Source organism: Brachyistius frenatus, unplaced genomic scaffold, assembly GCF_029030835.1.
Source record: "Brachyistius frenatus isolate BFR_SWC_R1_liver_20210118 unplaced genomic scaffold, ASM2903083v1 Contig_146, whole genome shotgun sequence".
In the NCBI taxonomy this organism is placed as follows: domain Eukaryota; kingdom Metazoa; phylum Chordata; class Actinopteri; family Embiotocidae; genus Brachyistius; species Brachyistius frenatus.
The window spans coordinates 129,345-142,198 of NW_027210745.1; the positions used below are offsets into that span (position 1 = coordinate 129,345).

General features: G+C 40.8%; 2 protein-coding genes across 2 annotated transcripts; both read right to left on the minus strand.

Moving 5' to 3' along the window:
• Positions 1–331: 331 nt before the first annotated feature.
• On the minus strand, positions 332–5,816 carry st6galnac6 (ST6 (alpha-N-acetyl-neuraminyl-2,3-beta-galactosyl-1,3)-N-acetylgalactosaminide alpha-2,6-sialyltransferase 6). The gene is made up of 6 exons (XM_069715622.1): positions 5,732–5,816; positions 5,281–5,353; positions 4,679–4,873; positions 2,740–3,152; positions 1,852–1,959; positions 332–1,725 (listed from the first exon to the last, which is right to left on the minus strand). The coding sequence occupies exons 2-6, from the start codon at positions 5,302–5,304 to the stop codon at positions 1,539–1,541; spliced, it is 927 nt and encodes a 308-aa protein (XP_069571723.1). The 5' UTR covers positions 5,305–5,353; positions 5,732–5,816; the 3' UTR covers positions 332–1,538.
• Positions 5,817–7,172: 1,356 nt separating this feature from the next.
• st6galnac4 (ST6 (alpha-N-acetyl-neuraminyl-2,3-beta-galactosyl-1,3)-N-acetylgalactosaminide alpha-2,6-sialyltransferase 4) lies at positions 7,173–11,801 on the minus strand. The gene is made up of 5 exons (XM_069715674.1): positions 11,465–11,801; positions 11,204–11,350; positions 10,070–10,479; positions 9,261–9,368; positions 7,173–9,169 (listed from the first exon to the last, which is right to left on the minus strand). Exons 1-5 carry the CDS (start codon positions 11,474–11,476, stop codon positions 8,983–8,985), a joined length of 864 nt encoding a protein of 287 aa, XP_069571775.1. The 5' UTR covers positions 11,477–11,801; the 3' UTR covers positions 7,173–8,982.
• Between the last annotated feature and the right edge of the window lie 1,053 nt (positions 11,802–12,854).

The window sequence follows — 12,854 nt, forward strand, 5'->3', positions numbered from 1 at the left end:
CTAAAACTGTAGTTTGATCTGCCACCTGCTGTGTTGTAAAGACTGAATGAGCTTTTTTGTGGTTTTCCATTTACAGTTCTTCATATAAAATACAACAATATCAATGTTATACGCTTTTGTTTCAGTAGTTTTAGCAGGCATTTTAATCTCGGTTACGTAGCACGACAGTCGATGTGCTTCATGTATTTTCTTCTTAATCATTGTTCACTAATGATTTCAAAGAAATCATCAGGGCCGACTTCTGATCATAACTATCTAAGCACGTTGAGAGCCTCTCCTGATCATCTTTAAAAAAAGTATGTATGCAGATGAATTACTTGCAAAAGACACCTTTCTCTGCGTTAACTGAAATTTCACTTTTAATTCGTGCAGTCTGAAGATTAACATACTGATACATAACACGACCATGATGCACTCTGTGGACTTCCTGAACTTAAGCTGCATGCACTCCAATACCACTGAGGTAATCAGGGTTAAAAGTCAAATATTCATGGTACAGTGAAGTATTGATATCTTCAAAATGAGGCTATATCGGTATTTCTAACATTAATTTGATGCTGCATAATTTGCAGTAGCTCCAATAATGGTGTCAAGTTTTTGTCACCGTTAAACCAAAATCAGTGAAATCTTAAAAAAAATAAAATAATAATCTAACACTAAGGTCTCTTAACTGGAGCTGTTTTTCTGCTACTTTTTGAGCCATAATCACAATGTGTCTGCAGCAGCGAGCATTAAAAGCTGTGCAGCGTCGTAAACTTAACCTTTTTTGGACTGTTTCCTGATTGAAATCACAGTTTGGACTTCTGTTCAGTTTCTATGTGTGTGCGCTTTGTGCTAAGACCTTAAACAACGATGCACGCAGCTCACTGTTTATGTCAAATGAAAATGTATGAAGAAAAATGTTATATTCTTCAGGCTGAGATATTGAAAAAGTGCTGTTTTGATTTGTAAAACTTCACTGTACCCAACCATCCTGCTCATGCACCGTGTCGTAAGGCCACAGTATCGATTGTTTGTAGATTGGATTAGTGATTTACCAGCTCTGGCTGCAAGAACTGTAGAACAGGATCTCAGTAATGGAGAGATAAGAGCTTTGCAGAGTGTATGCTGTAGGGCACTTATAGCTAACTAGATGTGCTCACTGATATAATCCCTTCTCAACATGGGAAACATGACTACATTTTCAATACATAATAACAAAAATATTATAAACATGTAAAAAAATCCTCTCAAATTCATTTTCTTTTCTATTTACAAAAACACTTGTCAGAGGGCTCCAACAAGTCAATGTGGAGTTTATAGTTTTTCAGAAACCTCTCGAATCGATGAGAAAAACATTCCCATTTATCTCCTCAATTAGGTTTTTCCAAAAGCTCTTTCACCCTCGTGGCAGTTCCTGAAAACAGCGGTCATTCATTGCAAGGCTTTTTTTTTTTTTTTTTAAAGTCTCATTTGGGGAAGTCACGATGAATACGTCGTGCTCATTCAGGCGTTCTTGTGAGGGCCGGGATCTCTTTGTGGTTTTCACAACAGTCCTTTCACCATTTGGGATGACTGAAGGTGACGTTGTACTGCTTTGCCCAGCGTGCAAACACCTGTTTCTCCGTAATGAAGCGATGGTGGTTTCCTCTCCGGCCGCTCTCGTGCTGTATGTACGTCACACATTCATCAGGTCCCCTGGGTTTGTAGTAGTGGTAGGGCATCTTCTTGGATGCAGGTTTTTTTCTGGAAAAAGAGGGATTTAAAAAAAAAAAAAAAAATTAATATCTTTTATCTGGGTTGACAGTCAGTTTCTCCGCGGTTATTAACTGGTCGATGTGCTTTAAAGAGTCGAGGTAAGGTGATACTCACCCACAGTGATTCGGCGGAACCATCCCGTATACTTTGATGTTGTCACATATCTCGATGGACATGACCATTGTGAACCAGCCTGTGCTCAACCACGAGTGAGATTTTTGCCTGATCAGAGGGGAAGAAAAAAAAAACGTTTGTGAATGTGATGTTGGGGGCCGATATGGAGGTCGGTGAAATTCGGAGACTGTTTATGTTGCACATGAACTGCAGGGGGGGGGGGGGGAGCGATACATTTTCTGATTAAGTATTTCAAGTTACGTGACCTGAGCTACGCGCATTTTTGTGATAAGTTTTTTTGGAACATGGACCCGAAACTTGAGCACAAGTAAAATTTTGTGTCATGTTTTTGGGGAACACAAAGAAGTCGTAGGTAGCCAAATCCGCCTGGTACAGCGGGGTGGGGAACTCGTCGTAATGTTGGAAAACCAAAGTGCCATTGCTTCACAGTTCAGGGTCATTTGCGCTCCATGTTTTCCCTCAGACGCCTCGGAACGTCACAGTGGAGCTCGGTGTTGACAGTCTGACCCCTCGGGGGGCGAATTTCCGCAGCACAACCCCGTATATGTCAAAGAAAACCCATCTGGTTGCGCTCCTGACTCGACGCGTCTTCTTTGGTCTTCTACAGTAACGTTCTTCCCCTCTTGAAACGTAAATGCCACTCAAAAACATCTCGCCCAGCTCGTTGGGTCATTGCCGTTGGCTTTCGAACGAAACTTTCGAAACTTGGCAATACTTACTCATCACAGTTGTTGCTTCCCCCTGCTCTGCGCACATTACTCTGCTGCACTCTGTTTGTGCGCAACAGGAGCCGTCTCTGAACTTTTTAATCACACTTTGCACACGGCGATTCATGATTAACATTATACCGGCTCCCTTGATACTCACCTATCTCGTCCCGTCTCTCTGTGAAACAGAGTGTCAAATCTGTGCATCTTGCTCTGGGAGATACTGAAACAAGACAAGTTGCTGTAGGTCATGCTGACTCTCTGGATCAATCTGTAAATGGCCCCTTTGGCCTCCTTCCCGATCTTGTTCGGGGGTCCCCAGAAGACGATCACAGGGTTGCTGTCTGGTCGTTGCAGGAACTCGTTCGGCCGTCGAACCACCCTGAACACGCTGGAGTGAGCGACAACCCTCAGAGTGGTCCGGTTCCCCACGTCAGACCCGTACCCCAACGTGGGGGCGTCGTTCATGCGGATAACGCACTCGGTACCGTCGATCTCTTCTCCCGCTCGACTTCCCAGGACGTGGCTGGAGCTCGTCACCAGGGCGCAGTTCTGACAGTGCAGGGTCATACTCTGAGAGGGAGAGACCAGTCAATGTGTTAAAACAACAAGTCTATAGACATTAAGTGGAGTTGTTAACCCGTCCTTATTCTTTATTCATTTTGTAAGAGCTAAATTTGCAATATTTACATTAGCTGATATAAATTGTTGAAGTTGCAAATAATGATCAACTCGGGGTTAAAACCAGTTAACACTGCAGCCAATAAGAAGTTCACGTTGCTGGTTGGAGCATCGAGTCATTTAAATGAGTTTCATCATTAGTTACAACTTAACACGGTAGCAGCACAACGCGTCGGTCCAACCAACGACTAATAGATGAATTGCAGTGAAGTTTTGGTCGAGATGTTCATGATCCCCAGAGGATGAATCCGAAGGACTTTTCAGACGGCTCAGAGGGTTCGAACAAAACCATGAAGTTGACGTCTGTGTGGTTTTGAGTGAAAGAGCTTCTCAACTGTTGGTTTTAATGCTGCGACATTTGGTACACACATTCATGTTCCCTTCAGGGTGAACTGTAAAAAAACGTAAAAAGTTCACACGACCGGGAATAGTGAGAAGTGTTTGAATAGCATCAAATTGTCATTTTTAACTGTATAGCCTCATCACTAGTTCCAGTTATTTATTCCCCCTTAAATCTTTAAAGATCCGTGGCACAGTAAACAGTGTCCCTAACGAAGAACAAACAATCCTTAGAAATACATTTGATTTTCTTCATTTTTCACTGTCCCTTTCTGGCATCGCCAAACTGAGTTCATTTTTCTCCCTTTTACATCCAGTTGTGCTTTTCATAGTCTGAATACACGTGTCAGTTTTTCCTACGAGTAAATTTCTCCTACGATTGTCACCCACTGATCGTCTGTAGGTGGTTCTACCCTCCCACGGTTCCTTGTAATAGCTTCTTTTTTTTTTATTTTTTTTTACATGCTCCGAACAGTATTTGCACCATACACCTGCGGCTTCCTGTTTCTTCAGTGAAATTACAAAGAAAAAGCGCCCTGTGATTCAAGGGGATGTAGTTGTTTATCTTCAGTTTCAGCTCATGTATAATGACGGATATGATGGTGACAAGCCGATACTGCAGAAAGCGTCAGAACAGGAGAGCGTTATTTCGAAAGGACACCCGACTGATTGAATAGTTCACCTACGTTATCACGCTGTCTGCTTTTGAGTGATTGTTCTGAGTATTTTAAATTAATCACCTTACGTAAGCTGCAGCAGCGCGCTGATGTGACCTAGAGGGACGTGGTTGTTGCCTTTCACTGACACCGAGTGTGGATGCAGTTTTCTTCTGGTGTCCCACTTCTTTTTTAGTATCTTTTGATATGGTGTTCACAGTTCAGGCTGATGTACATGACTGATCTGCGTGCAGTTCACTCACATCCTGTAAGGCTTAGTTTCAGTTTCTGCCAACATATTTCCTCAGTGCGGCAGTAATTAGACACATTTCCCCTCTGCTACATCCTCCGCTGCTATTTACAGTTACAACCTTGTCTTACTCACATGAATACAGTCATTTTAAGGTATGTGTGCGGTCCTACCTTGTTGCCGTAAAACGGCACGTAGCCCTCTTTCCCGGCCCATTTCTTCAGGTCTGTAGTCTTGGCAGCGTGACCGGTAGCCATGTGGATGGGAGAGTAGATGGTGTCGGCGCTGCTGTTGGAGCCGTACAGGATGAGGAGCGTCATCAGGACGAAGATGGCGGCAAAGATCACCATCCTGTGGCTCTGTTGTCCCTGCAGTGTGAACAACGGCGGTGGAATGTAATCAAGAACATTTACTTAAATACAAACGTATACACTTTATATGTACAGTCCCTGAATTTTGTGCCCCTTTATACTTTTAGCCCACTACAGTTCACAGCGAATGAATCAACTTTTTACCGCATTGCATTTACTTAACAGCGATGAAGTGAAAATGATCCTAAAACTAATTTGACTTTTTTTTTTTTTTACATACCAAATGCATTTGTATGTAACTAGCACTTTGGGTACATTAGTAAGGCTTTGAGTGCAAAACTTGCAGTGGATTATTTTCACAACGTGGTATTAGTACTTCACTGCACTCTTTGCACGAATGACAATGATGATGATGATGATGAAGGGTCGGAGGTCCACACCCTTTCCGGGTCGGTCTGTCTTACCTTGCCACTGAGCCGGAGTCCCATGCTGTCTGATCAGTACCGACACCCGGGCTGTGGCTCCGTGTCATCGTACCTAACCGGAGGACCAACACGCACAAACACACGCACAAACACACGCACACGCATGTAATTTAAAACCGCGTCATGTCAAAGCTGTATTCAAGAATGTAGAGTATTTACAGCCACTAGGAGGTTTGGAAATATGCTACAATCTTGAGGTGTATTTTATCCTAACGTCGCGGATACAGAAGAAAAAAAAATATATATATATATATTTTGCTAAATAGAAAACAACAACAGGCTTCGTGCGCAGCCGCCCTCCGTCAACACCGTCAGCTGACGTCCCCCGTCTTTAACCAACATCCCGCTGATGGGATTTAGATATTAACCAGCTCGACTTTTTTTTTTGAAAGCGCGTTAACGGAAACCCCGGAGCTGATCCGGGTTTTACCTGGTCATGGTGTCGGTGGTCTCGGTCTGAGGACTCCCTCAGCTCCCTCGTCCCCCATCTTCCTGCGCCACTTGGTGACGTCATCGCCGCGTCTGTCACTGCAGCACGGACGGAAGAGTCCAGCTGCTCAAAAGTTGGTGGGACTAAACTCAGACGTGAAGTCGGGAGAACCATTTAGAGAGCACAAAACAAAATCGAAACTCAAGACTTTTGTTTTGAAAAATAGAATAAATGTTCATGAATAAAACAAATCTGAAATGCATATTTTTTAAACCTATATATATATATATATTTATATATATAAAAGACCTAACTAACGCTTGTAATATTGGTTGTTCTCATTTTTAGATGAGACTGCAGATTTTGAAAATGAAAAAGAAAATGGTTATTTTTTTAATTTATTCATTTATCCAACACAGAAAACAAATAAGGGCTTATTTTTCTCTCTTTTGCTTTTAATCTTGAATTAAAAGTTTTGCGTAAACTTTTAGAAGACTCAGATCTACAATACATACAGTAGACCATATCATGTACATTTACTCAAGTAATGGAAGTACAATTTGTACTTTACATTATTAGTTCTGTTTAATGCTATTCCATACTTTCACTCCACTACATTTCAGAGGGAAATAGGCAAACTTTCTATACTCCACTCCATTTAGGCTATTTGGTAGCTTTTTGTTACTTTTAATAATAAGATTTCACACAATAGATAATGTAAGAAGCTTTAAAATACAACACATTGTTAAAGATAAAACCAGTCGTTTCCAACTTTGAAGTCTTGTGACCTGTTTCAAAAATCAGTGTGGTCACATCACATTTTAGATGTCAGAGATGTTAATAGCGCCACCAAACAGTGATTTTGACCCCTCAAAACATCTTCCATGCTTTGATTTCAATGCTTGGTCCAATACTTTATAAAAAAATAAAAAAAATAAAAGATTAGAGAGAAAAAGTCTAAAAACTGAAAACAGATAGTTACAGTAAAACATCCCTTTCAAAGCGTATTCAAATGTCTTAATTGCATCATTATTAATAGCTAAATCAACAACAACAAAAAATTTATCTGAAAATAACTGATGTATTTAAAAAAAAAAAAGGAATTAGAATTAATCTAAAAATCTAAAGTAATCTGTAGTAAGCGAAAATGCCCTTAAAACTTAAAATACAATTTTTTTCAAAAAGCTGTACGAATGAGATCTTTTTGGTTGATAGCCTTCTTGCTCAGTTTTTGACTGAAAAAAAAGCCAAATTTCTTCCCACTTTTACATGTACAACAAACGCTAACAGAAAGTGAGTCAATCACGTAGAGTTTACACACATTTACCCGGCTCCAGAAGATGTTTGATCAGGTAGTTACTGTGTAGAGCCTTTAACTAAAGTCACATGTGCAGGCGATTTCAGAGGGATGGACACAAAGACCAAACACACACAAGCAGAATTCATCTGACAGCAGATTTATTCATGATGACGCTTGTCTCTCAACAGATGTGACCTGCATTCAGGTTTACATTCAAGTTTTTACCTTGCAGTGCTTACTACACAAGTAAGCTACTTGTGGTTACTAAAACATGATTGATAATACAATTTAATGCAAACTATTTACATTTTAAAATGTGCACTTTAGTAATAAACTTGCTCAGTAGTGCAAATACTGTTACAGTCTTTGGGATTAATCACAAAATAAGCATTATGCAACTCAAAGGCAGCGCTATAGTTTTAATCGTAAACAAGAAGCATCATATAACGGGTAACCAATGTTAAAGTGGAGGTCTCGAGGACAAATAAGTCATGTTTATGTTCATGGTGTTGAGCCAATTACTTTTAAAGTTAAAACAAGACACTGAGGCGCCTCCATTTTTTTTTTTTTAGCTTTTGGCTGCAATTGTGTGCAGAATTAAATCATGAAAAGCTTCGGATGACTCACGGCGGCCTCGCAGCCACCAGTGTAGGTGCACGGTTTGCATCAGCCTTCCAGGAAATCTGGTGGGTGTCCATTTCCCTCAGCAGCAGTACATAATATTAAATACACTAACCACGCAGATCTGCTGGTATTCTTTTACCATTCAAATTCCATGTAATGTTTGTGTCTTTGGCCGTTATTCAGTGGAAATATAAGCGTGGGACCACTGCAGTTACATTTCAATACTGTTTGCTCTGTGGGTGGTTCCCACTTTATCACACATACTGCACATACTGTGTCATGTATGTGAAAAAGAGTGTGTGGCTCCATGTTAAACCACTGATGCCACAACTGCCCAATCACCGAGTTTAATGGCACTCAGCCCACTATGGTAACATCTGAATACAGTACTGTTTACATGAAATTTCACACATTTTAACACTGGTTGCAATCATGGCAGGTTATCAGCATAATATTAAACGTACAAAACAACATTTAGAGATGTTTTTCTTTGTGACCTTGGACGCTAGTTTTTACTTGAGCTTTGAACTTGATGGTTCACTGAGAGGATTGTCATGTTTTGAGGCAAAATACTGACCACTACAGCTGAAACTATTTGTTGATTACACCAATAGAAAATTCCCCAGCTATTTTTTTGATGATTGATGAACTGTTTTAAGTCTTTTTTTTTTACGCAAGAATGTCAAAAGCTCTGGTTCTTGATGTTTTTCTTAAACTGTTAAGATTGTAAATTGCTTAACATTTGATTTTCTGACCATTTGTAATCAATAAATTTGACCAATCATGAACATAATTTTTAACTGCAGCCCTAAATATTACACTGCCTGTCTCGTGGGGTAACGGTGCAGGTAGCAGCTTTAAATTTCACAGGCCGGACTGCAGCATGAGTACAACATTGTGCAGAATAAGACTGAAAGTCAAGGCACACGTATAAAGAAATTTTAAATTGTAAGCTTTGGTATCAACTGGTTTTAGTGCCAAGTTTTGTCTTAATATGCTTTAGCAGTATTCATATTAATGGCAATATATATATATAAAGGAAATATTCAGTAATACTGAAGGTGATACATTGTCACAGTTGTTGCCAGAAATATAATGTTTCTGTTGTTTTGGATTATATAATGAGAAAAGTACCAAATGTGGCTGTTTCTACTTAATAAATTGCTCAGTTGGTAAAAAGAAGAAAAAAAGAAAGAAAAGTCCACCAGTAATCGTTAAAGTACCTGCTCCAGAAACACGACTATTTTTAACAAATAAGACTAAAATCCAGAAAAATAATAAATATCCCCTCACGTGAGGGAACATCTTAGTTTTAGGATTAAACTCTTCAGAGGCTCCAAGGCGGGTGTTTGAACTCCATCTTGTGGCGCGTCGCCCATTTGGCATAAATGGCCTTCTCGGTGATGAAGCGATGGCCGCCGCGTTGCGTGTGCTCGTGGACCTTGTACATCCTGCACTCGCTGACTCGGTTTTGCTCGTAGTAATGGTAAGGTACCACGCTGTGATTGACTCGACTGTCAGGAGGAGGAAAGATCCAGAGGTTATTTATGGTACTTAATACAAAAAAAAAAGATGTAGCTTGAGTGTAGTTCATAAAGGTCTCACCTGCAGTAGTTATCGTCAATCATTCCGTAAACATTGATGCTGTCGCACATGTCCATCGCCAGAATCATTGTGAAGAATCCGGTGCTGAGAAACGCCCCCGTTTTCATCCTGAGTGAGACACCAAACATTCAATTTCAGACTATATTGTCGGGATGACTGTTGGTGCTTTCACAAAATATTTACATCATGATGGGAGTTTTGATCCAAAATCAGCAATGTGAATATAATGACTAAGTGGGTAAAAGCAAACAATAGAACAGCTACAGTCTGGTAAGTTCAGAAAATGACATCACTTTACTGTAATGGAGCCTCCATCGCTACGGTTATAGGTAAATGACTAATTTCACTGTCAGAATTCGATCCATTTGGTACAATAATTTTTGGAAAGTCTAGAAGTGCCATGCAATTGATTTAGTTTATCCCCAATCAAGGTAGCGTAGGGCTAAACCGAAAGTTAGACAGTTCGGTTGGTGGAAGTCTGTAGCGCACATGCTCTGTCCATGGAGCATGCCCAGTACGCACTCATCCGGCCGGCGGGATTGTCTCACCAGACATCAGATTTAAAAACTCTGAATACTGTGAAATACAGAGAAGTTTACCTGGCAGAGACGGGCTTAATCAACATCGTGTAAACAGGTTTGGAAGAATGTAGTGGAGGTTTATTTATGCGTTTACTAGAGGTTTAGTAGTTGTAATTTATTGTCCTCTGTTTGTTTACTGTTCTGCTTAACTCATTCCTTTACGTACAAAGAAAACATCAGTTCATGCTTTTTAAATAATACTGTGAGGATGTTAAACCCACACTGTACCTGTTTTTTCCAGTTTCATTCTGAAACACGCTGTCGCAGTACTGAACCATGTCTCTGGTCACGGTGTATATTCTGACGTTCGGATACTTCCTCGCCATTTTCAGGAGGACATTGAAGATGTGTCCTTTCCCGTCTTGCCTCATGTTCCTTTCGGGGCCCCAGAACACGTACGTGGTGTTTGCCGACTGCTGGAAATAATACTGCTCGTTTTTCACCAACAGGGGAACACTTGTGTGAGACACGACCCGAACGTTGGTGCGGCTCCCAACGTCCTTCTCAAACCCTGATGTGGGCGCATTATTCATCCGGATCACGCATCCGATTTTGTCGATCTCCTCTCCGGCTGCAGCTCCGAGCATCTGACCGGAGCTGGAGATCAAGGCACACTGGTTGCAGTGCATGTTCAGGAACTGTTGAGGAAAAACAGGCAAGATAAGACAGTGTTAGTTTGGGGGTTTTGTACGTAAAAACATTAATTGCATTGTTTATAACTTGTTTTTTATGCTGCCCAGCATTATATATCTACGAATGTATGGCCCCCTTAACTCAGCCTGCTCAAGATGGAAATGTTGCGCTATTATTATCTGTATTGCTGATCTTGTGGCACATGTCATGCCCCATGGTTGAGTCTCTGATTCCAGAAAGCTGGCCTGCTATGTAAAATCACTGAGGGGAGGTGGAGCGTTATGCCGGCTTAGTTTTTGTAAAAAAGAAAAGTAGGTAAAATGACACCTCTTCTTTTGGGCAATATTGTGGGATTTCTGTATAGAATGGGCTTGTGACTATGTAACCTGTTTTTTTTTTTTTAAATCATTATCATAATTAAAAAATACTAGCAGAATATATTTGACTTAAATATCAAATTATATCAGTTTAACTCAGGCCTCGTTTGACATGTTTTGCATGTTTCAGCCTTCTTTGTCATATTTATACACAACAAACAGCTTCACCCAATGTTAATGTAAATAATCACAGTTAAACAGGGCAAACTTTAAAAAAAAAAAGAAGAAGCGGAATTTGACATGTTGAGTATGAATCTAAACCAAGTTTTCACGTCACCAAGAATCAATGAGCTGAGTTGGAGCCAAATCTCTGGAAGATGCATCTGTGAGACCCCTGGGGGCCCCCCCTCACCTGGTCCATCCTGCCCGGACTGATCCTCGTGTAGCCCCTGAGCCCTAAGCTTCGCGCAGCAGGCGACGGACCATCCCGTGTGATCACATGTGCAAACCAAAACAACAGAGGGAGGCTCAGGCTGAGCAGGCAAAGCCAGCGGAGCATCTGCATGAGCCGCAGGAAAGTGGGACAGCGGAGTTAGAGTCGAAGGGTTGCACACATTGAACATCCATACAATGTCTGAGCACACATGTTGCATCAAAAATAACTCGTTCTTACCGGAGCTGTCATATCAAGGCCTTTGGGAAAGTCCTGCTCCGGAGGACCTGACGGCACTCATTTTCCCCAGCCCGTTAACTTAATGACCCGGCCATGGTTGAGTCCTTATCAAAGGGATTTCATGTCAAAAGATGCGGGCTTCTCTTGGTCAACTCTCAAATCCAGGATGCTCCTCCTTTCCGTGTAACTTCTGTTTTCATCGCCTGGCAGACCACAAGTCCATTATTCATGTCTAAATCTGCATCATGTTTGGATTAAAAACCATTCGATATCTGTTCAGGTGTCTGATATTCCACCCACAGTTTTGATACAGTCTACATAAAGTGTAGGACCTGCCCTGTGACATGCACAATGTTCATCCACGCAAAACAGGCTTCCGGGACGTTTGTTTCAAAACAAAAGCACCACCGGTTGTTTTTTTTTGTTTTGTTTGTTTTTTTTACAGAATTTGCAAGGACAAATGCACACGTATACAAATGTTACATGCACATGTTACAAAATGTCAGTGCACTTAAATAATATTTTAACTTTACACTGAGATGCTCTGCCATTACATTCTGATGGATCTACAGCAATTTAAAATTAACTGCAGTTAAAGACTATCTGTTGTATAAGGAAGCTCTAAAGTGGTAGGTTACATAAGAAGAGTTGAATCAAGAGTATTTAACTTAAAACTGAGATGATGCAATTCATTTATACAACGATAACCCCCTGATAATGTGGCGCTAAGAGGGTAACCGCGCTTTTAGTCTGAAAGATAGATGCCCAAACCGGAAACAGTCGTCTGATTGTTGTGGTCTGCTAATGCTGCATTCAGGCGACACTCGGAATTTCCCCATTCCATTACACGAAGCTGTAGAAAAACTTCATTAATAAGCCGTTGTCAATAAATACATCATTTCAAATGGTTAGCGGGCTTTCTTTGAGAGTATCTGTGTGTATCATTGCTACAACAAAGGCGGGCAATCTAACAAAGCTGTTTTTTTTGTTTGTTAAATAATGTCTAAAATGTTTTTTTTTTATGCAGAAACAAACGCACCCCTGAAAGAGCCTGTTTTGATTGCCAGGGCCTTAGGCACGTAATCACTTCAAGAAATATCAGACATTGTGACAAATTTCTGTGTCTTTCCTGCTGTTTTAATTACGTTTTTACAAATAAACGCACCGCCGAAACTTTCCGAGAGTCTCTCGGTAAAGGGGCGGGACGATCATCTCGAAAAAAAAAAAAATCTACGATCTGATTGGATTCTAAAATCTCACGCCCCTCCTACCTTTCCTCTGATTGGTCGATAAAAAAAAGAAGCCCTCTGTACTCCTCTCCCGATTGGCTGGGAGGTTGTTTCAGTATTCCTACACGCTATAGGTGCGAGAGATAAAAAAAATAAAAAAG

What these genes read in the sequence shown, in the direction of transcription:
- st6galnac6 (XM_069715622.1), bottom strand. Translation starts at nt 5,304, where the DNA reads ATGGGACTCCGGCTCAGTGGCAAG. An exon ending in AGAGAGACGGGACGAGATAG is followed by an intron (nt 1,960 to 2,739) that starts GTGAGTATCAAG and finishes CCCTCTGATCAG; the next exon opens with GCAAAAATCTCACTCGTGGT. An exon ending in GTTCCGCCGAATCACTGTGG is followed by an intron (nt 1,726 to 1,851) that starts GTGAGTATCACC and finishes CTCTTTTTCCAG; the next exon opens with AAAAAAACCTGCATCCAAGA.
- st6galnac4 (XM_069715674.1), bottom strand. An exon ending in GTCCGGGCAGGATGGACCAG is followed by an intron (nt 10,480 to 11,203) that starts GTGAGGGGGGGC and finishes TTTCCTCAACAG; the next exon opens with TTCCTGAACATGCACTGCAA. An exon ending in ATTGACGATAACTACTGCAG is followed by an intron (nt 9,170 to 9,260) that starts GTGAGACCTTTA and finishes TCCTCCTGACAG; the next exon opens with TCGAGTCAATCACAGCGTGG.